The sequence below is a fragment of the Schistocerca gregaria genome, chromosome 5 (assembly GCF_023897955.1).
Source record: "Schistocerca gregaria isolate iqSchGreg1 chromosome 5, iqSchGreg1.2, whole genome shotgun sequence".
Taxonomy (NCBI): Eukaryota; Metazoa; Arthropoda; class Insecta; order Orthoptera; family Acrididae; genus Schistocerca; species Schistocerca gregaria.
Window position 1 is genome coordinate 145,640,594 of NC_064924.1, and position 26,827 is coordinate 145,667,420.

Consider the following 26,827-nt stretch of genomic DNA (forward strand, 5'->3'; position numbering starts at 1 on the left):
ACCGAAGCAACAAATAAATCTGAGTCGTCAGGAAACCGAAACAGCGGTAAAAGTATGTAGTGACTGGAATGTTTCTTCTGTATCATACACATTTCAAATTTATCGAAGTGTGCAAAAAATAATATTTGTAACAGCAGCGAGGTGAGGGAGCCTCATAGTGGACATTTTAAGAAGTCAATCTTGTATTGTTGAAGAGTTTCAGTGTGTTATCGCTTGCTTTATGTTGGCTAGCCTGCAGGTACAGTAAAGTAAAGTGAATGCAAAGGAACAAGTGACTCGTTTGTTGATAATTGTGGACTATATAAATGTTAAGTGATGAAGTTACACCATAACGCTGACTGAATCCAGTTAAGAACTGGATTGCGCCGACAGAAATGGATAGAGATACGAAATATTTATTACGAAGGATTGTAATTGACATTCTGTGCTTATTTACAGGTGTGTGTGTGAGAGAGAGTGAAAGATAAGTAAAAATAACTGGTGGGCGTTGACAGTGAAAGGTGCCTTTATAATACATCCTTTAGGATGTAATTGAGTTGAGGGCGTGTTTGGGTACTAAAACTGTGGAAAAACGGCCATCTGATATTGCTTATATTGCTCTTCATTCCCCAATTAACTAACAGTTTTTGTAGCATTCACTTGCACTTGCCCTACTTAAAAGTCCGTAAGTAGGTGTGACATTTATTGAGTGACGCGCACCCAGGGTTGCCTCATACGTTATTTTAGCCGAGTGCGTTACATGTGTGTGTGATAGATCCTACTGTGCCATTTCACAAATTTTTGTTAGTACTATTTGTAACCGTGTTGTCCAAATCAACCCTTAATTAATACGAAATGGGAGGCAAAGTGTCGTGTTTGATGACTGGGAAACGGATGTTCATTGGAAGGCAAAAGAATTATTTTTACGTTACTGTGAAATAATGCAAAATTTTTAGAAGATTCATGTCCAGTTATGCTTGTTCTTCTGCCCCCCCCCCCCCGCCTTCCTTACTTTTTCTTATTTTCTTTGCTGTAATTCACCTGACATTTTTTGCTGCTGTTATAGTTTTGCCAACTTTCATGTGTGCTTTTATGCCGTCTTGATATATGTGCCAATTATAGTGGAATTAGGTGATTGCATAGGAATTGTACGATATCAAAATATTTACTGCCCAATGTTATAGTTACTACCAGCAACATATTCCTGTAAAGATTTGAGGGAGAAAGTGATTGGCTGTGATGTTACTGGTTTTAGGTAGCCTGTTTATATGCCGAACAAGATATAATGGGAATTCTTGTGGAAGAACAAAAAATACTTTGAACTAGTTTTCAGTGCTGAACAATATTGTGTTATGGATAAACTCTTAGCCAAACAACTGGATCAAATGTATATAGAGAATTTTTTTAACATTATCAGGAAATGAAAATGCAACTTTGTACTGTGGAATTGTACATAAAAATATTATTTGGAAGTAGACAATACAGTGCCACAGAGTTAAAATAAAAAACTTCCCATACATGGGGTTCCTTCGCTGAAGATCATAAACAAGAAAGAAGAAAAACTGGTAGACTGATTACTAGCAAAAGCAATGAAGAAAATTTCAGTGTCTTAGAACCCTGAGGCAAAGGGAAGAGAGAATATGAGAAGGGGAAGTAAAAGTAGACAAGTTGTAACATTCTGAGAATTTCTACACTTTATCCTGTTTCTTTTATATGTTTCAAGAAAATGCCTTCGGTTTAGTACAACTGGCACTGTGTAATTCTTGTTTTCTTTTCTCAGGCGAAATAAATTATTTCTCACGTTACTACTGTAAAACCAGGGATAAAAGTTTACCCTTAAGTAATTCATTGACAGTGATGCACAATTATTCCAGTGGATAACAGTTAAATGTGTAGCGCTATATTTTCGAGCCTATTGCAAAATCTATGGCTGACTTATCTTATTTATAGAATAGTCTCTGTATTCCATTAAGTCATGAAAAGTAGAACAGATAATAATTTTTTCATGTGTTGCTTATAGTTTATTTGCTATGACCACATTAATGTAACTCAAAATGCTTCAATGAAGGAAGTTGTCAAGATAAATAGTAGATAAAAATATTTCACTTGCAAACCAAAATAAAAATTTTGAAGTGACTGAAGGTAAAACTAAGTACAGCATGTTGTTAGCAAAGTAATAAGGGCAGAGTCATAAATAAATTTCTAAACAGAAGTAACATTCATATATCACTTACAGAAATTTTCCTGTGTTGACTATCAAAATTTAAAAATAAATGTTTACTAGTATAGGCTTGATTGAAAAAGTAGATGATAAAAACAGCCAGTCAAAAGCTTTGACAATATTGGTTCATGTGATAGAAGTTAAATGTAATGTCAGAGAACTTAAATTCTGTAGTGCATAATAAGTGTAGCAGAAAAGTATGAGAACCAGAAGAATAACATTGTTGAATGAAAATAAAATGTAAAGCTGATTACAGGCTAAGTAGGGAAGAAGAGCAATGTAATAATAGAACAGAAAAATAAAATTTGGATTGGGGGTTTCAGGATCTGGGAGAGGGGTGGATATTCAGGGCTAAAATATTCCAAAACAACAGGATGTACTCAAGAAATTTTCTACACATGCACAGTTCATAGGAAGTGAGTATGATAATGTAATGCAGTTGAGAAAGTGTACAGTCCCTGTTTCTTGGGAGAGAGTAAGTCTGATAGGTCATAGTAGGTCTGTGACTGGATTGGAGTAGATTATGGTGGTGTGATGGATTGTGTAATTTCCACATTATGGGAAAAAAGGCAGGGATTACATAGGTTGTATGGGTGCAGGATTATTGCTCTAAAATGCATATGGAGGACCATGTGAGGTCACTTTTCATTTCAGGACTCAAAAAGAGGTATTTGTCTAGGTGGAGGATGTAAGTCTGAACTGTGAAAGATATTCTTGTACTATTTTCCTCCTCAGCTTTGCATTTTTCTCTTTCTATTAATGATTTATTGTTTCTTTCTTTCTTTTTTTTCTTCGTGCTTTTAGCAGCGTTCTTCCCATTCTCTTTTTCTCAAAGAAATTTTCTAAAGGGTTGTTGCTACACACATAGCTGTGCCACTTTTCTTCTTGTAATCTCATTTTTATTACTGTGTTACAAATTCTATGTTGTTAACCAGCCAGGATGTACAGAGTGCTCCAATAATTTAGTAATATTACCACAATACAGTTTTGAAATTTGAACAGTGATAGTGATATATATATACTATAAAGCATATTAAAGTTAAGGGCTACATTACAATATACTTTACAATAATACGAAAACTATAAAATCAATACTAGCACATAGTGTAGTTAAATAGAAGAGTTGGTGTTGTCACGGCATTGAGTTGCGATTCAAGTAGACATTGTCCTGTCACAAGAGAAAAATTCTTCAGTGCTGTGCAAAGGTTGCTCTTTCAGATTTCTCCAATGATAATGACTGAATATCTTTAGGTAGTGCATTAAATACACTGCCTGACAAAAAAAGTTAAGCACCCAGAAGGGAAGGAGGAAACAAAATGAAACTTCATGGGTTGAGAGGATATGTAATGTTATTGCAATGATTACAAAACTGAGTCATATTTATAAAGAACTTGACGGTATGAGTCCACTTACCAGTACTGCATCCCCTGTACCATGGATGTATGCACCGATTCAATTGAGGAGGGTGTACCCTCTCCTGAGGCGAGCTGATCCACAACGGATATAACAGTGATTACACAGTTGAGTCTTATTTACACTTGGCAGTGTGAGCCCACTTATCAGTATTGCACCATCACTGATGTGGACGCGTGCACTGATTTCATTGAGGAGGGTGTATCCTCTCCTGAGGCAAGGTGGCCAACAACTATTGTAACTGTTCTTGATATCCTCAATACTGGCTCTGGGACAGAGGATATGCATGAGCTAGTCCCACATCATGTGCTGGGGACTGATCTGGGACTCTTTCTGGCTATGAGCATACCTCAACATCACACAGACAATTCATACAGACAAGTGCCATGTGTGTATGAACATTATCCTGTTCCTTTCGACACCACAGTACCATTGCATAAGAAGTAACACATGAGGATACAGGACATCTGTGACATATTGTTGTGCCTTCAGAATTTCCTCGATCACTACCAGGCATGACATGAAGTAATACCCGATGGCTCCATGGCACCAGGAGTAATGCCTCTGTACCTCTCCCAGGCCTTGGAAGTATGAAACCTCTCCCTAGGTCACTAGTGTACTTCTTGATGATGGTCATCTGGGTTAGTGCAGAACTGTGATTCATTGCAGAATACAACACAACACCCTTCATTAGCAGTCCGTGCTCCCTTGTCAGCCCACCATTTCAAACACAACTATTTGTGTTGGGGTGTTAACAGCAGAGTGCACATGGGATGGCAATTCTTTAGTTCTGTTGCTGCTAGTCTGTGGACACGACAATGGTGTTGGATGACAAAGAACGTTGCAGGGAGTCCATTACTTGTTCTCGGATGGCAGTAGTAGATGTGAATGGGTTATGACGTGCTTGTTGCACACTGCATTACCTTCTTGTGGTGGTTACGCATGGTTGGATGGAACCTTGGTAACAAATATGCCTGTCCTCATGTTTCTATGCATCCCAACAAGGGGCCACTGTCACTTCAAATGCCCACAGATATGGATATGGCACGATTTCACTAGCTGGCCAAATAGAGACTCACAGTGAGGCCTCTTATAACTCTGTCAGGTGCTTATGTCATCGTCTCACATGAGTATGCAGCATCTCCATGTCCTTCGCAGTGATCAGTCAACATATGACACTGTTTTGGCCCCTTGTATACCCTACCAGGCATGGTAACAGCATTAAACATAAAAAAAACACTAATGCTCTCAGGTAGCTGTTCTGCCTGTCTAATTGTTTACATACACACCAATGGTTTGTATCTGTATGAAGTTACATCGACATGTGCTGTGTCTTGTGGGTGCTTCACTTTTTTCATCTGGTTGTGTCATTTTAGAGCCACCATTGGAGTTTTGATAGTACAGTAACAGTTTATTTCTAAATATTCTTGTCCATTATTGCTGTGCTGGTTATTGCAGAGCCCTATGTTATCCACTGTTTAATCTTATTTTCACATTTTATAATCCCGTGGTGATAGAACAGTGGAAATATTAATGTGTTGTCTTTTTGTAGTTGGTTTTCCAATTCTTCTGTTCTACTATTTTGGAAAACCCTTCGAGAGGGGCTTCTACTGTGATGATGAGTCTCTCAAATATCCGTTTAAGCCATCAACCGTTACTAGTCCGATGCTATACTTGGTGGGAATGTTTTTGCCTATTACTTCGGTAAGTGTGCTTTGTTTTGCTTTACATTGTTTCTAGAATTATTTCCTAATTTTGTACCTTTTAATGAAAGTAGACTAGTTTTTTTTTTCTTTCTCACCTTTTAAGAACAATCTGTTGTCATTGATAATAAGTGTGTTACATAACATTTCAAACTTGAGTTGTGTTGGGAAATAATTGAACTTAAGAAAAATTAGGTTTTGCCATTGTGTCATGAATATGTGTGAAGTAAGTGATTTCTACATAGAAACAGCTTTCCCAACATGCCAAGAAGGCGTAACTGGAAAAAGTTTTGGAAAACTTTCTTTTTAGTTCAACCATGTTCTCCCTCACTTATATTCATTTGTAGTGGGGTACAGTGTTAGCCAAAATCTAGAAAAATCTGATGTTAGAGAAGAACTAAAAGGTAAACTTCGTAATCAGGTCCCAAAGATCATTTGATGTCGACTGGCTACTGTGTGAGTGTATGGCATGAGGCATCATGCACATGCAGTCTGGAGGAACATGGGGTCAGCACACCACTCTCCTGGCTATTGTCAGCTTGCCAGACTTTGGAACCACTACTTCTCACTCAAACAGCTTCTCAGTTGGCAACAAGAGGCTGGGTGTGCCGTGTTCCAGTCCTTACACAAAGGAAAACTCCCTGACAGTAATATACTTACCACTCGGCTAAGGGGGAGTATAGAGTAGAGAAAACAGCCTTACAAGTAGTGGTATGATCTAGTCAATCTTCAGTAAAATATTCATGTAATTCCGGCTTTGATTCCAGTGATTCTGAAGAGAATGCCAAGAGATACCTTCATTTATTTTGATCTAACATCTTTCCATGAGTTCCATAATGAATGTTTTATGAAATTGTGAAACAGAGATTCTGACCAGGACTTAACTTCATGAGAATTGTCAGTACTGACAATATACACATATAAAAATACATACATTAGCCTTGATTTTAGAATTAATTGGTTCTTTCTCAGTGAGGAGAGAGGGACAGGATGCAGAAGGTTTTTTTAATTTATTTATTTCAAAAAGGGCAAATCTCCCAGACCTCAGAATGAGAGGAACCCACTTGTGAGGACTTACCAGCCACTATATTTGATGAACTCTGGCACTGTGTACATGTAGTAAGTAAAATTTCATTATTTTCTATATGTCCTGGTATTGGACTACTAATGCCCAGCAGTGTAATAACCAATGTGGGAGCAAGTGCCAAGTCTTCCTTGTGGAAGAGCAACACAGAAAGAGGCAATTATAATACTGCAGTATTTGATTGCAGAATTGCAAATATTTGTAATACATATTCCAGGGCAGCGTCCAATATTCTGTAATAGGAAAAGTTAAAAAAACCATAGATCTGACTCTTTTCAGCAGTTATGTATTTTGGTGGGAGAGTTATAAACATGACTGTAGGTGATTACAACATGACAGGCTTCTAAATTTTTAATCCTGTGTATTGTTTTTCCACAAGAATGTGGATACCATAGAAGCTATAACAAGGCAAATTGTAATCTTCTTAAGTGGCAACATAATAATCCAGAACCCTCAGGGGCTCAGTATTCATTTGTTGGCTATGAACTTGGCAACCCCAGGGTTCATGGGCTGGGGACTGGTAAGTACCACCAGTCCTCTGTCACCGTAAGCTCTCAGCAACCACTGTATGGTGCGGCAGTGGAACATTGTGTGTTATAGGGAATGGGGAACATGGCTTTACCATCTGGATCATGGGGTTGATAAAACCCTCTATAAAAAAACCATGAATCTCAAGGTGTGCTGAAGACTGGTGAGATGCATGGCTGTTGAGTAGGAAAGTCGTTAATGGGTAACCTCTGGGGAACCTGTTGCACCCCAGTTGTATAAGGTTTACCTAGGCTTTCGGGGCTCTGTCTAGGTGGTCTTTTTATTTCCCTGACTGCTCTTGGGACTGACATAGAACCCTTGAAATTCTCGTTTTTTCCTCCCAGGGGAATACTGGTAGGTAAAACTACCCTGTCACTCAAGAGGGCTCATGTAGGCAGCCCTCAAGACTCAGGAATTACACAGAGTTCTTCATAGGATAGCAACAGAACGCATTCTGCTGCTCAGATGTGCTTTTGATTATGAAACGGGACGAGGACATCTTTGAGAAGGATTCACCCCTTTAGATTCAAAAAGGTTTAGAGGGCATTGCCTGTGCATTAAAATAAGTGAATTGATTGTCAAAGGAAGACTGTTAGTTGAAACTGCTAGTTCTCAAGACTCCGGAAGGCTAAATGCCTTTGGGAGTATGCCATAGAAATGGAGCTCCACATCATCATGAACTAGAGCAAAGGTGTTGATCATGTAGAGATCTGGTCATTATTCCAAGAAGGAACTGAAATGGATCGTTGATGTGCAGAATATGTTGAAAAGGGTGAACGGTGCTCTGCTAAAATCTGACTCCTTCATCCTTATCCTCAATAGTACGGACCTCTCAGGGCATATAAAGGCAGGTTTTCTTTGCCTAAGTGATGGCCCTGTGTCCCAACCTGATGAATATTTTTAAATGCCAGCACTTTGGGCAGACCGCCTTAGTATGTAAGGGTGAAACCACTTGTGATAAATGTGGTAATGCTGCCCACGTTGGAGTTGGTTGCTCCTCCTCTGAAGTGTGTAAATTGTTCTGGGATCACCCTGTCTGAAGGAGGGACTGCAGGGTCTGGCTTGAAGAAAAGACTACATCCCATATGGGGAGATCCAGAAGATCTTTTATATACTTTTGGGAATGTTTGGTCACTGTGTTTGTTAGAGTTTTCTGTGTGTTGAAGTCTTTTAGTAAATTTTGTGTGGTGGTTTTCAGCTAACATTTCTTATTGTTTCTAGTGAAATATTTCAGTGAAGTTATCATTCACTGTTTTAATGTCATTGAGTGTTCCAATGGGCACTTTAATTTTTGGTTTTAGCTAATAAATCGTGTGAAGTTTTGTAGTTATTGGTATTAGTTGTTGTTTAGTAGTGGAGAAGGTAGTTCGAGAATGGAGGAAGGCCATCAATACTAAAGGGATTCAACTAGGGAGAAATCCAAACAAGATCACTGTCGACTGTTTAGCCTTCGCAGATGACATGGCATTGATTACAGATTCACTAGACAATGCCCAAGAACAAATAAGAGAACTACAAAAACAAGCAGCCAAAGTAGGACTACAAATATCCTATGAAAAAACAAAGTTTATGACAAACATCTGTGATGCTCCTCAAAATACAATACACAAAACAGATTCCTTTAAATACCTAGGAGAGTGGATTTCATACAATGCCAAAGAAAAGAGTGCACAAAATGGAAAGAGTGTTTCATATGACCAAAAAGGTTTATAATAAAAAAATCCTTGTCCTGGAACACGAAATTGAGACACTACCAAACAGTGGCCAGACCTGAAGCTCTCTATGCGGCAGAAACACTTAAACTAACAAGAAATGGAGATCTTGAGAAACTAGAGAAGGTCGAAAGAAGAATTTTAAGGAAAATACTGGGAGCTAAAAGAAACGATAATGCTGAATACAGGTTAAGACTAAACAGAGAGCTATATCTGAAAACGGAGAAACTAACTGATGTAATGAGGAAGATGAGACTACAGTTTTTTGGACATACATTCAGTATGGATAACAACAGACTAACCAAGCGGATATTCACATTACTCAATAGCTACAAATCCAAGCCAGCATGGTTCATAGAGACTGAAAAGGACATTGAAAATGCTGGAGTTACAATAGACACAATAGAAAACAGAACACATTTCAGAAAGGCAGAATTTCAGGAGAGAAAGAAAATAACTAGACAAAAGTGGACTCAAGAAGAAAGCGAACAACACTCTAAAAGGATTAAGGAAATTTGGAAACTGAGGAAATCTAATACAAAGAAGATTAGCCAAAGTTGATTCATTGTACCCTCCAAATGGGTTATTCGAAAGAAGATGAGCAGAAGCGTAAGATCTGTGCCATTCAGTTGCAGTTACAATATGCAAAGGAGGAACTAGATAGGTTGAGGAGGGTGAAGGGTGCTAGGGAATGGGAACTGGCAGTTGACGAGAAGGCAGCTAGAAGGAGGAGGTATTCAGACAGTTGTACTTTGCCTATATGCAATAGATTAGACCAACTCTCACAGTTGTAGCTGCAGGTGTAGGTGTAGGAAATATGCAGCTGTCCTCAGCAGCTTGGAGGTCTAAGTCTTACAGAAAGAACAAGGTTCTGCTACTAGATAGTTCACATGGTCAGCCTGCAGTTGCAGAAAGTGTTGGGGAGTGAGTACCAGGTCACCAACATTGTGAAGCCAAGTGCAGGGTTGGCTCAGGGGAGTTAAATAAGAATTTTACGAAAGAGGATCAGATAGTGATTGTGAGATGGGGAATATGATGTAGATGGTGACCTGGTAAAGATAGCTACTCAAACTGGTGGCACTAATATGCGTTTCATGCGACTGTTTCAACATCATGATCGTCGTCATCTTAATGCGACTGTTAGGCATGTTAACATGGGGCTGGAGAAGGCACTGATGGAAAAGGGCATGGGTCACATTGCAGTGGTGTCAGTTTAGTATATCAGTAGATCAGGTTTCTCTTTGGCTTGCACCTCAATAGATATGGGAAGGGGAGACTGGTAAAGCGTATAGGTGACTGTGTGTGTAGTGGGTGGTGGTGGTGGTGGTGGTGGTGGTGGTGGTGGGATCACTCATGGCAGAATTCCTGTAGAAGTTGATTTAGAACACAAACTTTCTTAGACTGGAGTTAGCTGATAGGTATACCTGTTTAAAGGAAGTATCTCTAATTAAGGAATCACCTGCAGAGGAGGTCAGGTATCCAAGTAATGAGGGAATTGGCTTATTTCTTCAAAATATAAGAGGTATTAGAGATAAAGTGAATACGCCCGATCTATCACCATAGTGAGCAATCCCTGTAATAAGATCGATGAAATTAACGTACTGTTAACAGATTAACTTAAAGATATCTCAGTGTTATGTATTTCTGAGCACTGGCTTAACACAGAATTAATCCAGAATAGGAAAATAAACAGATTCATTTTGTCTGCTTGCTACTGCAGGAAAAACAGCAAGCAGTGTGGGTTGGCAATCTACAAAGAGGAAAATGTAGATTTTATTACTCTACTTGACTTAACTTGAACAAATGTCGAAAACGATTATGAAACTGCTGCTATAAAAATTGCTTAGTTCAACCTGGTTATTGCTACAGTTTACCAGTCACCATCTGGAAACTTTGAACTTTTCTTGAATGAAATGTAGTCATTGCTAAATAAAATGGATTGTGAGTTGATAATCTATGGTGACTTCAATATTGATTTCCTCACAAATAGTGGAAATAGGGAGACACTTTTGAAGCCCGCAACACGCTATAATTTAAAAGTTGAAATAAAAGCCGCTACCTGAGTGACAGAAACTTGTCAAACAGCTCCAGATCAGTTTCCACTCAAGAAGAGTTTACACAACTATTCACAAAAAAATTTCAATGCAGGTTTTAGTGACCATATTGCTGAAATGTTAAGCATAAAAGTAAAATGCAGTATTATTAACAACATGTCTTTCAGAACCGCATGTAGAAGTTATAAAGATGATAATGTAAACTACTTCAACAACTTATCACAGAAAGAACAATGGTCAGAAGTGTACAAAATGAATGATATAAATGAAAAATTCAACACTTTCATTGATACATTAACCCATTTCCTTGAAATTGCATTCCGACTGAAAACATTAACCATAGGGGGGAACTCTAGAACAAACAGCTGAATAACAAGGGGAATAAGGGTTTTAATGCCAGAGGAAAAGACTGCTACACTAAATATGTAACTCAAAAATTCCTCACCTGAAGTACATGCATACTATAATAATCTCCAAAATATTAAGAAAAATAATAAAAGCAGCAAAAATAATACATAATGATGAATACATTTATAATTCAGATAATAAATCAAAGGCTATGTGGAGTGTTATAAAAAAAGAATCTGGAGAATAGAAACAATCTTGAAAAAATATAACACTACCACATAAAAATAAAAAAGTAACAAACCCCATATAAAAAGCCAACACATTTAACAACTTTTTCTCAGGTGTTGCTGATATTACGTTACAGTCAAACTTTAAGAGCACCCAGGCAAATGAATATAAAATATTTTCATTGAATAAACTGTGGGTTCTTGGCGAAACATTGTAAATTGAATAAACAAACATTGTTTTAGCCTTATTTCACAATTTATTATTAATGTTATTGCACAATCTAGGTTTCGGGTTATAAGCCCATGTTCAGTTACATTACCGATTCCCAAAGATGATAATACACAGATAAAGATGATGACAAGGCAAAGATAATATCAATTTCTTAGGTATTGATCCATAGCTTAATGTACCCTTACATCTATGACCATTTTTTAATAAATTACATCCATTACACCAATTATACTACAATGACCAGACTAAAGTTATGCATCAACTAAGCTATTTTTAACTACGATGGACTGGGTTCCGAAGTGTTGCTTCTATCCTGGGGTTGTGATCTCATCTAAAATAGGTTAATAATTGAACCGAGTTTGCTCATTTAATAATAGGTGTGGGGATATACACATCTGATTTTTAATTTCTAAAATTTGTAATTGGTCGAGTTTGAGCCCCTTTTCCTCTGGGTGTAGGTCTTGTACATCCATTGTGTATTTGTGATTATTGTGCAGGCAATGTTCTATAAAGGCTGAATCAGGCTTCTTCTTCATCATCTCCAGCTTCTGTGGTGTTCCTTAAGCCTGGTATAGATTGACCTCCCTGTCTGTCCAATGTAGCACAATATCGCAAGAACAACAAATTCATAATCATGAAGGAACTTAAAACTAGAATTGAAAACAGTAACGTGATTGTGACTAGGACAGATAAAGGAGGGACTGTAGTGCTGTTAAATAAAACAGATTATACAAGCAAAGTAGAGGATTTTTTCCAATCAGTGCAGCTAAAAAAACTACAGAGAGACCCGACAGGTAGTTACAATGATCAGGCTAATCAGGTTGGAAACAAGTGCTCCGATATCTTATTCTGAATATGCCTTTAAGAGCATGCTGCAAATGAACCCTAGGGCACCACATCTGTATGGTTTACCGAAGCTCCAAAAATCATAAGTGCCAATCCCTCCAGCGGTATGTGCAATACATGCTCCAGTACACAAGATTGCCAGGAGAATCAACACCATCTTGAAGAAGAAGCTGAACTTCAAAGCTCTAAAACAGCTAATAGCACTTTTAAAATACAAAGAAAGGCCATTAGAATCTTGTTTGGGTGCAAGCCTAGAGACTCTTATAAACCTCTGTTTAAGAAATCTGGTATTCTTCTATTACCTCGTGTATACCTTATGGAAACACTTTTATTCTTTAAAATAAATGTAATAGGTAAGGACTGCAGACTGCAAGAAAACTTTGATATACATGATAACTTTACAAACAAAACAGTGACTTACATGTAACTCAAATCAGCACAGCTCTGTGCCAAAAAAGTACTTTTCACATGGGAGTTAAGCTTTATTATAAACTTCCTGAAAACATAAAAGCAGTTGCTGAGATCAATACCTTTGGAAAATCTCTAAAGTCATATTTACAGCATCAAGGCTTTTACTCTATTGAAGAATATTGAAATTTGTGAAGTGTGTTTTATAAATACTTATGTATAAAGTGTATTATTGTAACGTTAAATACCTGTGCCTAGAAATGACGTTCAGCTTTGTATTTATAACTTGACTTGTCTAGTGTCTTATGCATAAGCTGTTTTGTAGACAACAGGACCAATAAATACAACAACAACTGCTTATAGATGTGGACTCTGGCATCATTGACATTTGAATGTTGTGCAGGAGCAGTTGAATTTAGTGAAACTTAACTTCTAATTGTTGTTGTTTATAGGTCTCCTAACTCTTGACTTCAGAGCATTTCTGCTCAAGCTAGAGAGGGTTCTTAGCTCACTTTATAGGAAGTACCAAAAATTAGTTATATGTGGTGACTTCAATAGTAATTTTGTGTTTGATTGTGCAAGAAAAAGGATGTTGGTAGATCTCCTAAACTCTTATGGTCTGATGCAGACTGTTTTTTTTTTTGTACGAGGGTGCAGGGGAACAATAGCACAGCCATAGACAATAATTTTGTTAATTTTTCATTACTAGATGGGCATTCTGTTAGTAAAAGGGACTTTCAGACCATCATGCACAAATTTTAACACTAAAAGGCTTTTGTACTCAAACAAATGTCAGATATAATTAAAAGCTGTAGGAAAGCTAATCCAATGGCAATAGAGAGTTTTTTAAACCTTGTTAAGGAACAGGAGTGGCAGGATGTTTTTAGTGCTGCTAACATAGATGATACTTTCCTTAACATATTTCACATGCGCTACGAGATTTGCTTTCCCTTAAAAGATTCTAAATGGGGTACTAGCAGTAAAAGGCAGCCTGAGTGGCTGACTAGTGGGATAAGGGTATAATGTAGAACAAAGTGGGAATTATATCAAAATGTTAGAAGCAGTCACAAGGTTCTTAAAAAATGTGATTAGGAAGGCAAAGAGTGTGTGGTATGCAAATAGAATAGCTAATTCATAGGATAAAATTAAAAGCAAGTTGTCAGTTGTGAAGGAAGTGTCTGGCCAGCACAAGGTCGATGATGTAAAGTCAGTTCATATTAAAAAAAAATATTTCTGTTACTGATAAGTCGGATATATGTATCATATGTAATAGTCACTTTCTTAGAATTACTGGTGAATTGAATAAAAACATAGTTTCTACATGGAATTACATAACAGTGTTGGAAAATGCCTTTCGGAGACAGATGTCTGAAATACTCCTCTGTGATACTGAAAAGAGGGAGATTGAGTTAATAATCAAATCACTGAAGATTAAGGACTCTCATGGATATAACGGAGTGCCTAGAAGAATATTAAAGTACTGTGCTGCACATGTTATCCTTGTACTTAGCCATATTTGTAATTTTTCATTTAAGAATGGTCAGTTTCCTGAATGATTAAAGTACTCGGCAGTAAAGCCACTTTATAAAAAGGTAGAAAGGAGTAATGCAGACAATTTTAGACCTATTTCGATGCTATCAGTGTTTGCTAAAGTTGTTGAAAAGGCTATGTATATAAGAATAATTGATCATTTTATATCATATAATTTGCTATCAAATGTACAGTTTGGCTTCAGAAGTGGTTTAACAACTGAAAACGCTGTATTCTCTTTTCTCTGTGAGATACTGCATGGATTAAAAGAGGTTTCAAACGCTAGGCATATTTTTTGATTTAACTAAGGTGTTTGTGTTGATCCCAAAATACGAGGTGCATTCAAGTTCTAAGGCGTCCGATTTTTTTTCTAATGAACTACTCACCCGAAATCAATGAAACTGGCGTTACTTCTCGTCGTAATCGCCCTGCAGACGCACACATTTTTCACAATGCTGACGCCATGATTCCATGGCAGCGGCGAAGGCTTCTTTAGGAGTCTGTTTTGACCACTGAAAAATCGCTGAGGCAATAGCAGCACGGCTGGTGAATGAGACGTGGAGACGGAGAGTGTCTTTCATTGATGGAAAAAGCCAAAGGTCACTAGGAGCCAGGTCAGGTGAGTAGGGAGCATGAGGAATCACTCAAAGTTGTTATCACGAAGAAAGTGTTGCGTAACGTTAGCTCGATATGCGGGTGCGCTGTTTTGGTGAAACAGCACACATGCAGCTCTTCCTGGATGCTTTTGTTGCAGTGCAGGAAGGAATTTGTTCTTAAAAAGATTTTCGTAGGATGCACCTGCTGCCGTAGTGCCCTTTGGAACGCAATGGGTAAGGATTACGCCCTCGGTGTCCCAGAACATGGACACCATCATTTTTTCAGCACTGGCGATTACCTGAAATTTTTTTGGTGGCGGTGAATCTGTTTGCTTCCATTGAGCTGACTGTCGCTTTGTTTCTGGATTGAAAAATGGCATCAACGTCTCATCCATTGTCACAACCGACAAAAAGAAAGTCCCATTCATGCTGTCGTTGCGCGTCAACATTGCTTGGCAACATGCCACACGGGCAGCCATATGGTCATCCATCAGCATTTGTGGCACCCACCTGGATGACACTTCTCGCATTTTCAGGTCGTCATGCAGGGTTGTGTGCACAGAACCCACAGAAAAGCCAACTCTGGAGGCGATCTGTCGCACCCACGAACGCACTTTCGACACATCCATAACTCCATCACCACATGTCTCCTTCAACTGTCAATGAATTTCAGTTGGTTTCACACCACGCAAATTCAGAAAATGAATGATTGCACGCTGTTCAAGTAAGGAAAACATCGCCATTTTAAGTATTTAAAACAGTTCTCATTCTCGCCGCTGGCGGTAAAATTCCATCTGCGGTAGGGTGCTGCCATCTCTGGGATGTATTGACAATGAACGCGGCCTCTTTTAAAACAATGCACATGTATCTATCTCTTTCCAGTCCGGAGAAAAAAAATCGGAGGCCTTAGAACTTGAATGCACCTCGTATTTCTCCAGTAGTTGGACCATTACAGAATACAGGGAGTCGCTCACAATTGGTTCACATGATACTTCAACAATAGACAGCAAAGTTCATTCACAGTGTTGAGATTGGCTGTGAGGTACAGTCAAATGGGGGGGGTGCCCCAGTGATTAGTGTTGTGGCCACTCTTGTTCCTTAGTTATATTAATGATACGCCCTCTAGTATTACAGGTAGTTCTAAAATATTTCTGTTTGCTGATGGAACTAGCTAGGTAGTAAAGGATGTTGTGTGCAACGTTGGCTCTGTTTCAAATAGTGCATTTCATGATATAAGTTCATGGCCTATAGAAAATAAACTAATGATAATCTCAATAAGACTCAGTTTTTACAGTTTCTAACACGCAGTTCAAAAAAACATTAAATTTTAATTTCACAGAATGGTCATATGATTTGTAAAACTGAACAGTCCAAATTCCTAGGTGTTCAGATAGATAGTAAACTGTCATGGAAAGCTCACATTCAGGATCTTATTCCAGAAACTTAATGCTGCATTTTTTACTGTTCAAGCAGTATCTGAAGTTAGTGATTGTTCAACACAAAAATTAAAAAATAAATATATATATATATATATATATAAATAAAATAGAAAGAAACTTCCACATGGGAAAAAGGTATTAAAAACAAAGATTCCAAGACTTACCAAGCGGGAAAGCGCCGGCAGACAGGCACATGAACAAAACATACAAACACACACACAGAATTACTAGCTTTCGCAACCGATGGTTGCTTCTTCAGGAAGGAGAGGGAAAGACGAAAGGATGTGGGTTTTAAGGGAGAGGGTAAGGAGTCATTCCAATCCCGGGAGCGGAAAGACTTCCCTTAGGGGAAAAAAAGGACAGGTGTACACTCGCACACACACACACACACACACACACACACACACACACACACACACACATCCATCCGCACATACACAGACACAGTTTATATGTCTGCTTGTGTCTGTGTGTGTGTGTGTGTGTGTGTGTGTGTGTGTGTGTGTGTGTGTGCGCGCGAGTGTACACCTGTCCTTTTTTCCCCCTAAGGGAAGTCTTTCCCTCTTTCCCTCTCCTTCCTGAAGAAGCAACCATCGGTTGCGAAAGCTAGTAATTCTGTGTGTGTGTTTGTGTGTTTTGTTCATGTGCCTGTCTGCCGGCACTTTCCCGCTTGGTAAGTCTTGGAATCTTTGTTTTTAACATATATATATATATATATATATATATATATATATATATATATATATTAAAAATAAAGATTCCAAGACTTACCAAGCGGGAAAGCGCCGGTAGACAGGCACATGAACAAAACACACAAACACACACACAGAATTACAAGCTTTCGCAACTGGCAGTTGCTTCGTCAGGAAGGAAGGAAGGAGAGGGAAAAATGAAAGGGTGTGGGTTTTAAGGGAGAGGGTAAGGAGCCATTCCAATCCCGGGAGCGGAAAGACTTCCCTTAGGGGAAAAAAAGGACAGGTGTACACTCGCGCACACACACACACACACACACATATCCATCCGCACATACACAGACACAAGCAGACATATTTAAAGGCAAAGAGTTCAAACGAAAAGAGAAAGTAAGACGATAGAGAAGATTTCGAAATGCAACAGAGACAATAACAAACGTAATTGTTGGGTTCAAATTAATGATGACGTAAATAAAACAGAAAGAAACTTCCACATGGGAAAAATATATTAAAAATAAAGATTCCAAGACTTGCCAAGCGGGAAAGCGCCGGCAGACAGGCACATGAACAAAACACACAAACACACACACAGAATTACAAGCTTTCGCAACTGGCAGTTGCTTCGTCAGGAAGGAAGGAAGGAGAGGGAAAAATGAAAGGGTGTGGGTTTTAAGGGAGAGGGTAAGGAGCCATTCCAATCCCGGGAGCGGAAAGACTTCCCTTAGGGGAAAAAAAGGACAGGTGTACACTCGCACACACACACACACACACACACACATATCCATCCGCACATACACAGACACAAGCAGACATATTTAAAGGCAAATATATATTCTTTACTGTTGTTTCTTGTTAACAATATCAGCTTATTCCCAAGAATTAGCAGCTTTCACTTAATTAATACTCTGCGAAATCAGACCTGCATTTGGATCTTACTTCCTGAACTCTTGTACAGAAAGATGTGCAGTATACTGCTGCATCCATTCTCAGTAAGCTACCACACGAATTCAAAAATCTTAGCAGGAATCCACACACTCCTAGTTTCCTCTTGGGTCACTCCTTCTAGTCTGTTGAGGAGTTCCTTGAAAAATTAAGGTGACTCTTATGTTACGTTGTTGATTGTGTTTACTCAAACTTATGGCTTGACGTTTTTTAGGTTCGTAAACATTTTATTTTATCTGCTAATACTTTTATGTTGTAATTCCATGTACTGGCACGTGCCATGACCTTGGTGATTTTCTCCTACATCCACTGTAGCATTTGCTTCTGCCTTTAAAAAGTCTGAAATGTGAAGTTTGCCCAGGGAAACCATCTTGCCCGTAGGCAAGGCAATTTTGGTATCTCTCCTCAAGACAGAAAAGAACTGCACTTGTCTGAGTAGTTAGCGGATTGTTGCCTTAATAAGCTGTGTAGGAAAGATCGTCGTCTGGTCTGGTTTTTAGAGACCAGGCAATTCCTTAGCTGCTCTCAATGTGAATTCTGGCAGATTTTGATCCACAGTCTGCAACCTGACCCTACCAGAGGCAACTATTCTGCAGGCTTTGCTACATTAACAGCACCATCTTGATATATTCTTTGACATCAGGAAACTGAACAATACAACTTGAAGACACAATATTCTTGTGCAGCTCCTTTAATGCCGTTTTTATGGCTATCTCCCCATCTCCATGCAGTCTTTCATGTCTTAGCGATTTTTTAGGTCCTGCATTGATGACACATTGTTGGATAGTTTTGAGCAGGAGAATGGTGCTCTCAGGGAAGTGTTTTAAGTGTTACCCTCTTTGCCATAGCCATAAACAATATCACATATACAGTATGGGGTCCTGTACAGTGATGCTTATTTGTGTATGATTTTGCTGTTTTCTATTCCTCCTCCAGTGTCGTGACAGCGACTTTGCAGTTGCTGTTCAGAGGTTAGAGGAGTGGGGGTGCAAAGATGGATTTTCAGTTTTCTGCAGATAAGTGTTTGTGTGTTTACTTTAATTGTCCTTGTTGTGACTTTAATTTACCTGCATTGTATTTGAGGGTGCCTTTCTATATTTTGAAGAGGCAGTGAGGTTTCTGGGCCTTATTTTTGACTCCAAATCATCGTGGTTATCCCACATGAGCCCCCAGGGGGCTCGCGGTCCTTTCGTGAGTACGTGCGTGGCGAGCACGGGGCCCCGAGCTATTGCAGCCTTCCTTCTTTTTCCGGGCTGCATTTCCTTTCCCTTCCCCTCCTTTCCTGTCCGTCATCCTTCCCTCCGACCTCTCCTCTCCCTCTCTTGGTGTCCCTACTTATGTTGGCCCTGCTATTCTCCTGGTTCTGTTGACCTTGCAATTCGGCCTTGTTCTGTAATTCCTTCATCCTTTTGGTATTCTCTGGTCCCCTCTGGGGTTTGACCTCCATCACTAAATTTTCTTCCGTAGTGTGAGCCATTTGGGGAAGAGCACCTTACCTAGTGTCTCCGGCGTGTGCCATCATCATTGATTCCATCGTTTCCTTTACGTCGTTGTTTGACGCTAGGGTTCATAGCCAGCACGGTAGCCAGCCCGTGTGGTGGGGTCGCTATGTACCCTTTTGGTTGAGCCCCCTGAAAACACAGGGATCACACGTCTGACACCTGAGCTGTGACCTCCTCATGTAAGCCTAGGAGTGGTTGCTTGTCGTCCTGGAGCATCGGAACTCCCAGCAATGGCCGCCGTGCCAGACGGCCCTTGCTGTGGCTGGGTGGCGCCCATGAGGAGAGCCCCTGATCGGAGTGGGTGGTATCAGGGCGGACACTATGCTCATGAAACGCATAAGAGTCCACAACTCTGGCCGTTCTCCGGCCGTCTCTTTGACTGGAAAAGATTCTTCACGTGCTGCTTCCTCTGCCCCTTCCGCCTTCCCTTCCGTGGCTACCCCCTGGGAGGAGGGCCAGGCTCGTCGGCTGGGGGCGAAACCTTTCCCTCGCTATCTGGTTTGCGCCAGAACTGATGGGGATACTTTTACTCATACGAAACCTATGTTTTTTGTTGAACACATCGAAGACAAGTTTGGCGAGGTGGACTCTATCAGCAAGATGCGGTCTGGGTCGCTGTTGATTAAAACTGCTTCAGCTACCCAGTCTGCAGCTCTCCGTGCCTGTACCCATCTTGGTACGATTCCTGTGTCAATTACCCCACACCAGTCCTTGAACATGGTGCAAGGTGTAATTTTCCATAGAGACCTCCTCCTTCAATCTGATGAGGAACTTCGGGACAATCTAAGCCGGCGGGGGGTTCACTTTGTTCGGCGGGTTCAGAGGGGTCCGAAGGACAACCGCGTTGACACTGGTGCCTTTATCTTGGCCTTTGAAGGGGACACCCTCCCTGAGAAGGTCAAGATTATGGTCTATCGGTGTGACGTGAAGCCATACATCCCACCACCTATGCGATGTTTCAAGTGTTTGCGTTTTGGCCACATGTCTTCGCGCTGTTCGCAGGCCCCCCTCTGTGGAGACTGTGGACATCCGTTCCATGAGGGAAGTTCCTGTGTTCCCCCTCCTGTGTGCGTAAATTGTCGTGGGAATCATTCTTCACGGTCACTGGATTGCCCAGTGTATCAGAAAGAGAAAAAGATACAGGAGTATAAGACTCTTGATCGTCTCACCTATACCGAGGCCCGTAAAAAGTATACACGCCTTCATCCAGTGACCCTGACAACTAGTTATGCTTCAGTAGTATCTTCACCCCCTCCTCCTCATTCCTTACCCCAGTCCCGAACCCCTTTCCTCCCCCCTCCCCCTGCGGTTCCCACACCATCCCCTCCGGGCACCGCTTCCTCTCCCCGGCTGGAGAAGTGTCCTGCTTCTTCGGCGTCTGCCGGTCATGGGCGCCCCTCGCGGGATCCCCCTTCCCGGCACCTTCCAGGCCAAAGGTCTGCTGCCACGCGGCCACCACGAGAACCACGGTCTGTGGGCCCCCAGATCACCCGCTCTCTTTCTGTTCCCGATCTTGCTGTGGCTGGCTCCATTTTGTTGCACAGCCCTCCACGATCCCAAACAGAAAGAAAGAAGAAGCACAAGTCCCGGGACAAGGAGTCTCTGGTGTCACCAGAGGTCTCGTCCCCATCTTCATAACCTGACTCTGACCTGTTATTCATGGATGTCGCCCCCTCCTTGTCGGTGACGGGCGGTGACCCACCGGCATGACTGACATTACCCTGTTCACCCCCCAATTGACTCATCATTCTTTGGCTATCCAATGGAACTGTAATGGCTATTACCGTCACCTACCGGAGTTGCAATCCCTTCTTTCGTTTTACTCTGCGGCTTGTGTGGTTCTCCAAGAAACTCATTTTACTGGTGGTCACTCACCAACCCTCCGTGGCTTCCGTGCTTTCTGTCGAAATCGGGTCGGCCCCCTACGGGCGTCTGGCGGAGTTTGCACGTTGGTCCGAACGGACATTGCCAGCACGTGGATTCCTCTCCAAACTACATTGGAAGCAGTTGCTGTTAGGATCCACCTGGACTCTGGGGTCACAATTTGCAATCTGTATCTCCCTCCTGACAGAACTCCTACACCTGCCTCCTTAAGTGCCCTCCTTCAGCAACTTCCTCCTCCCTTCCTTATACTTGGCGATTTTAATGCACATCATCCCTTGTGGGGCAGTGCATTTCCATCTAGTCGGGGTCATCTCATTGACCAGTTTATTACCGACCACGACTTGTGCCTTCTTAACGATGGCTCCCCTACCCATTTCAGTGCCGGTCATGGTAGCTTTTCTGCCATTGATCTTTCTCTCTCTTCTCCCTCCCTCCTCCCTTCCCTAAAATGGTCACCGCACGATGACCTTTGCGATAGTGACCACTTCCCGTTGATTCTCTCGCTCCCTTCCCGCTCCCCCATGGACAGATCACCTCGTTGGTCCTTCCAACGTGCCAATTGGCCTCTGTATACTGCACAGGTCGTTTTTTCTCCCTCATTGTCGGATGGTATTGATGATGTCATACGTGACATGTCTGACGCGATTGTTCACGCTGCTAGCCTTGCTATCCCGCGCTCATCTGGACCATTTCGCCGCCGGCAGGTCCCTTGGTGGAGTTCGGACATTGCCGTTGCCATCCGTGATCGCCGTCGAGCTTTGCAACACCTTAAGAGGCATCCATCCGTTGCCAATCTTATTACCTTTAAACGCCTTCGCGCAAAAGCCCGTTACTTAATCAAACGGAGCAAACGGATGTGTTGGGAACGCTTTGTTTCTTCCCTCGGTTCTGCTGTCCCTCTGTCGCGGGTATGGGCTACACTTCGCTCTCTCCAAGGTTGCCATCGGCAGTCTACCCTCCCGGGTCTTCACCTCCCGGATGGCCTTTGCACGGACCCGTTGATTCTCGCGGAACACCTTGCGACCCATTTTGCAACAGCGTCGGCATCAGCCTCCTATCCGGCTGCTTTCCTTCCCCAGAAACAGCGGGCCGAAGCTTCCGCCTTATGTTTTACCCCCAGCTAGTCAGAATCATACAACGACGCTTTTACTGAATGGGAACTTCTTTCCGCACTCTCCTCTTCTCATGATACGGCCCCTGGCCCAGACTCCATTCATAACCAACTGCTTCAACATCTCAGTGCTCCACAACAGCGACATCTTCTCCGGGTATTAAACCGTATTTGGCTCCAGGGTGACTTCCCTTCTCAATGGAGGGATAGCATCGTGGTTCCCGTCATTAAGCCCGGTAAGAACCCCCTGTTCATCGACAGCTATCGGCCAATTAGTCTGACGAACGTTGTTTGTAAGTTACTTGAACGGATGGTAGCCCGTCGGCTCACTTGGGTCCTCGAATCTCGGCGTCTGTTGTCCCCTTACCAGTGTGGCTTCCGAGAGGGACGGTCTCCGATCGATCATTTACTTCGCTTGGAATCCGCAGTTCGGCAGGCCTTTTCCCAGCGCCGCCATTTGGTTGCTGTATTTTTCGACCTTCGCAAGGCCTATGATGCGGCTTGGCGCCATCATATCTTACTTACACTTCATGAGTGGGGTCTTCGGGGCCCACTCCCGATTTTTATCCGCCAGTTCTTGTTTCATCGTTCGTTTAGGGTTAGGGTTGGTACAGTTTTAAGTTCTCCGCGAACCCAGGAGAATGGCATCCCTCAGGGTTCCGTATTGAGTGTACTTCTGTTCCTCATTGCTATAGATGGACTTGTGGCCTCCGTCGGTCCTTTGGCCACTCCTGCTCTGTATGTGGATGATTTCTGCATTTGGGTTAGTTCCTCTTCGATGGCCGCTGCAGAGCGGCAGCTCCAGGGCGCTATACGGCGTGCCTCTGCATGGACCATCTCACACGGATTTCAGTTTTCTCCTTTAAAATCGCGAGTGGTCCACTTTTGTCGCCGTGTGACAGTCCACCCCGATCCAGAGCTCTATCTCAATGCACAACGATTAGCTGTGGTCCCACAGTTTCGTTTCCTTGGCCTTCTTTTCGACAACAAGCTCACTTGGCTGCCTCATATCAGACGCCTGAAGATTGGATGTTTCCGTAAACTAAACGTCCTTCGCTTCCTTGCCCACACCTCTTGGGGTGCTGACCGTTCCACTCTCCTCCACCTTTATCGGGCCTTAGTGTTGTCTCGCTTGGACTATGGTTGTCAAGTTTACGGTTCAGCTGCCCCTTCTACATTGCGCCTCTTGGATCCGGTCCACCATCGTGGTATCCGTTTGGCCATCGGTGCCTTCCCGACTAGCCCTGTTGATAGTCTCCTGGTTGAGGCTGGGATCCCCCCCCTTTCCGTTCGGCGCTCCCAGCTTCTGGTTTCGTATGCAATCGCTGTCCGTTCCTCTCCCACTCATCCTTCCTATTCTATCCTGTTCCCTGCCCAAGGAAGTCGCCCACCTGACTCCCGTCCTCGGGCGGGTTTACCGGTTGGGCTCCGCCTAGCGTCTCTTCGCTGTGATTTTCAGCTTCCTTCCTTTTCCTGTATCCCACGTTCCCTCCCCAACACACCTCCTTGGTTAGTTCCTCGGCCCCGAGTTCGAATGGATCTCTGCCGAGGTCCGAAAGATTCCGTTCCCCCAATGGTGTTCCGTTGTTTTTTCCGCCGCATTTTATCTGAGTTTCGGGATGCTGTTGTTTTTTACACTGATGGCTCTAAATCTGCTGATCGTGTGGGCTATGCCTTCACCTCCTCTGTAGGCATGGAAAATCATCTCCTGCCAAATGCATGTGGGGTGTTCACTGCGGAATTGATGGCGGTCTCCCGGGCCCTGGCCTTTATTAAACAGTCCAAGCTCAATCGCGTTTTGTTATGTACAGACTCAATGAGTGGCCTTCAGGCACTTGACCAGTGTTTCTCCCGTCATCCCTTGGTCTCCTCCATCCATGACCATCTCGCTGATCTCCACCATGCTGCTTGTTCTGTTAGCTTCCTTTGGGTCCCTGGCCATGTGGGCATCCAAGGAAATGAGCTTGCTGATCATTTGGCTGGGGGAGCAGTCACTTATCCCCCATTCCCTGCCACCCCTCCTGTGGCGGATTTACGGCTTCATCTCAAATCCCACTTTGCGCAATCATGGGCCACATCCTGGGAGGCTACCTCCTTGTCTAATAAACTTCGTGCGATTAAGGTGACACCTGTCCCATGGCGTTCTTCCTTACGCCTCTCGCGAAAGGACTCAACCACCCTCTGTCGTCTTCGCATCGGCCATACCAGGCTGACCCATGGTTTTCTTTTGCGTGGTGAGCCACCCCCACTTTGTGGTTGTGGAGCTTTCCAGTCAGTGGCCCACATTTTGGTGGAATGCCCCCTTCTTTTAGCTCTGCATACTAAGTACAGACTTCCCTGCACTTTACCCTTAATATTAGCAGACGATTCCCGGATGGTTGAACTGGTTCTCAGTTTCCTCCGTGAAAGTGGTTTTTATTCTCAGTTTTAAGGATTTTCATCTCCCTCTGGAGTAGGGGCAGGGCGGTGAGGGTTGGGATGTCTCCCACTGTAGGCTGTGCTTGGAGATTCCTGACTCCCCTCCCTGGCCATGTTCCTTCTTTTTTCCCTTTTACTGTTTTTATCGCCTTTTAGGTTTGTTTAATCCCTTCTACAATCCACCCTTTTACACTCTGGCGGTTGAACGCTTTTAAATAGCATGTGGTCTTGCTTGTACTGCATCACAGGTGGGGTATTTCCTCTCTTGAGGTTGCCCATTTACTGACTTCCCTCCTTGTGTTTTTATCATTGACGACACAACTGCACTTTTTTAGCCTTTTACCTTTTACCTTTTACCTTTTATTGTTTTTGACTCTTCTGAGCTGTCCCTCTGTCGGAACTGACCGCCTTTGTAACAAGGGACTGATGACCTTGCTGTTTGGTCCCTTCAACCCCAATCAACCAACCAACCTATCCCACATGAGGGACCTGAAAGCCAGATCCCAGAAAACACTGAATATCATAAAGTAACTTAGCCACAGGTCTTGCGGAGCATGTGGGACATGTCTGCTGAAGTTTTGTAGAGCTTTTGTGCATTTGTGGCTTGACTGTGGGTGCACAGTGTATGGGTCGACGAGGCCTTCTTACGTGGAGATCATTGACACTACCCTCTCAGAGCTGATTACCCGGGCCACATGTGCTTACAGGACCATCCCCATACCCAGTCCCTGTGCTGATGTTCGGATACTAACACCCACCACCTAGTGGCAACTCCTCATAGTGAATCAGGCATGTAAATTCCTTGGAGCTCAGACATCACCTGCATACCACACAGTTGCTCGTCTGCTTCTGGAATGCCTTTTCTCCAATTGTCCACATGCAACAATGCTGTGTGTGATCCGTGTGCAGTTTGTACTGTAGTCGCTTGGTGTGGAGAAAGTAGAACCACAAGTCCATGGTTTTAACTGCCTGCCGCCATGGTTACTGTAGACGCCCAGAGTAATTTTATATTTAGTACAGTAGATGAGAGATTCCACTCCTAGATATGTTTTCAATGCATTATTTTGTTTCAGTTTAACTGAGCACCACAACCCCACAGCTGTATTTATGGTTGGGTCGAAACAGGGTGACTCTGTTGGTAGCTCTTATGTTTTCCATGACTGTTTTGTCAAGTTGCGTTGCCTTGTGGCTTTCCTGTCTTTGACGTAGATTTATATGTGATCTTGCGGGCACTGGAGCAGATGAGACGTGCTTTGAATACTAAATTTCTTGTCTGTTCCAATTCCCTGAATGCCGCTCACTCTTTACATCGCTCGTACACAGCAAATAAAGTAATCCAGAATATCCAGAATATCCAGGATGCCCTCCTCTAACTACAATGGCTGGCGAATGTGGTGTCTTTCCACTGGGTACCAGGGCACATTGCTATTGTGGGGAATAAAAAGATGGATGTAGCAGCCAGGGAGGTGTGTTGCAGTTCTCAGTTATTTTAGTGTGCCATCCCCCTGTATGCTATCTTGTCATTGTTGAGGTACAGGGTGATGCATCAGTGGGCAGACGAGTAGCTGGAAGTGACAGATAATAATCCGCTTCTAATAAAGCCCAGTAGGCGGTGGTGCGGCAGTGGCGTTCCTCTGCTCAGCCACGAAGACAAGATGAGGTCGTGCTTACTTGTCTTTGCATAGGCCACAGCCCTCTGACACATGGCTTCTTGATCCAATGAGAGGAGCCTCCAGATGTGTGGTGCTTGTAGCGTACAGATCACTCTGCACCACATTTTACTGGTCCTCTGTTTCATATGTCGACCAGAGGTCAGTGGCAGATTTGCCCTCTGTTTTAAATGACATTGAAATGAATGTGGTTAGAGTTTTAAGGTTTTGTGATCTGTCCAGCTTGTTTCCAGAAATTTAGGGAGATGTTGTTAATGTGTTAACAGGGTAACTGGCTCATTTGAATTA

The 26,827-nt window shown here is 42.3% G+C and overlaps 1 protein-coding gene across 3 annotated transcripts in view; it reads left to right on the plus strand.

Moving 5' to 3' along the window:
• Positions 1 to 236: 236 nt before the first annotated feature.
• LOC126273080 (putative phosphatidate phosphatase) overlaps positions 237 to 26,827 on the plus strand; it is a 97,113-nt gene continuing 70,522 nt past the window's right edge. For 2 of the 3 annotated variants that reach the window (XM_049976493.1, XM_049976492.1), the window contains exons 1-2: positions 252 to 438; positions 5,166 to 5,317. In XM_049976493.1, coding sequence (XP_049832450.1) covers positions 375 to 438; positions 5,166 to 5,317 — 216 coding nt within the window. In that variant the 5' untranslated portion in view covers positions 252 to 374. Of the gene's footprint in view, positions 439 to 5,165; positions 5,318 to 26,827 lie in introns of all 3 variants that reach the window. The other variant, XM_049976491.1, reaches the window with a different exon arrangement.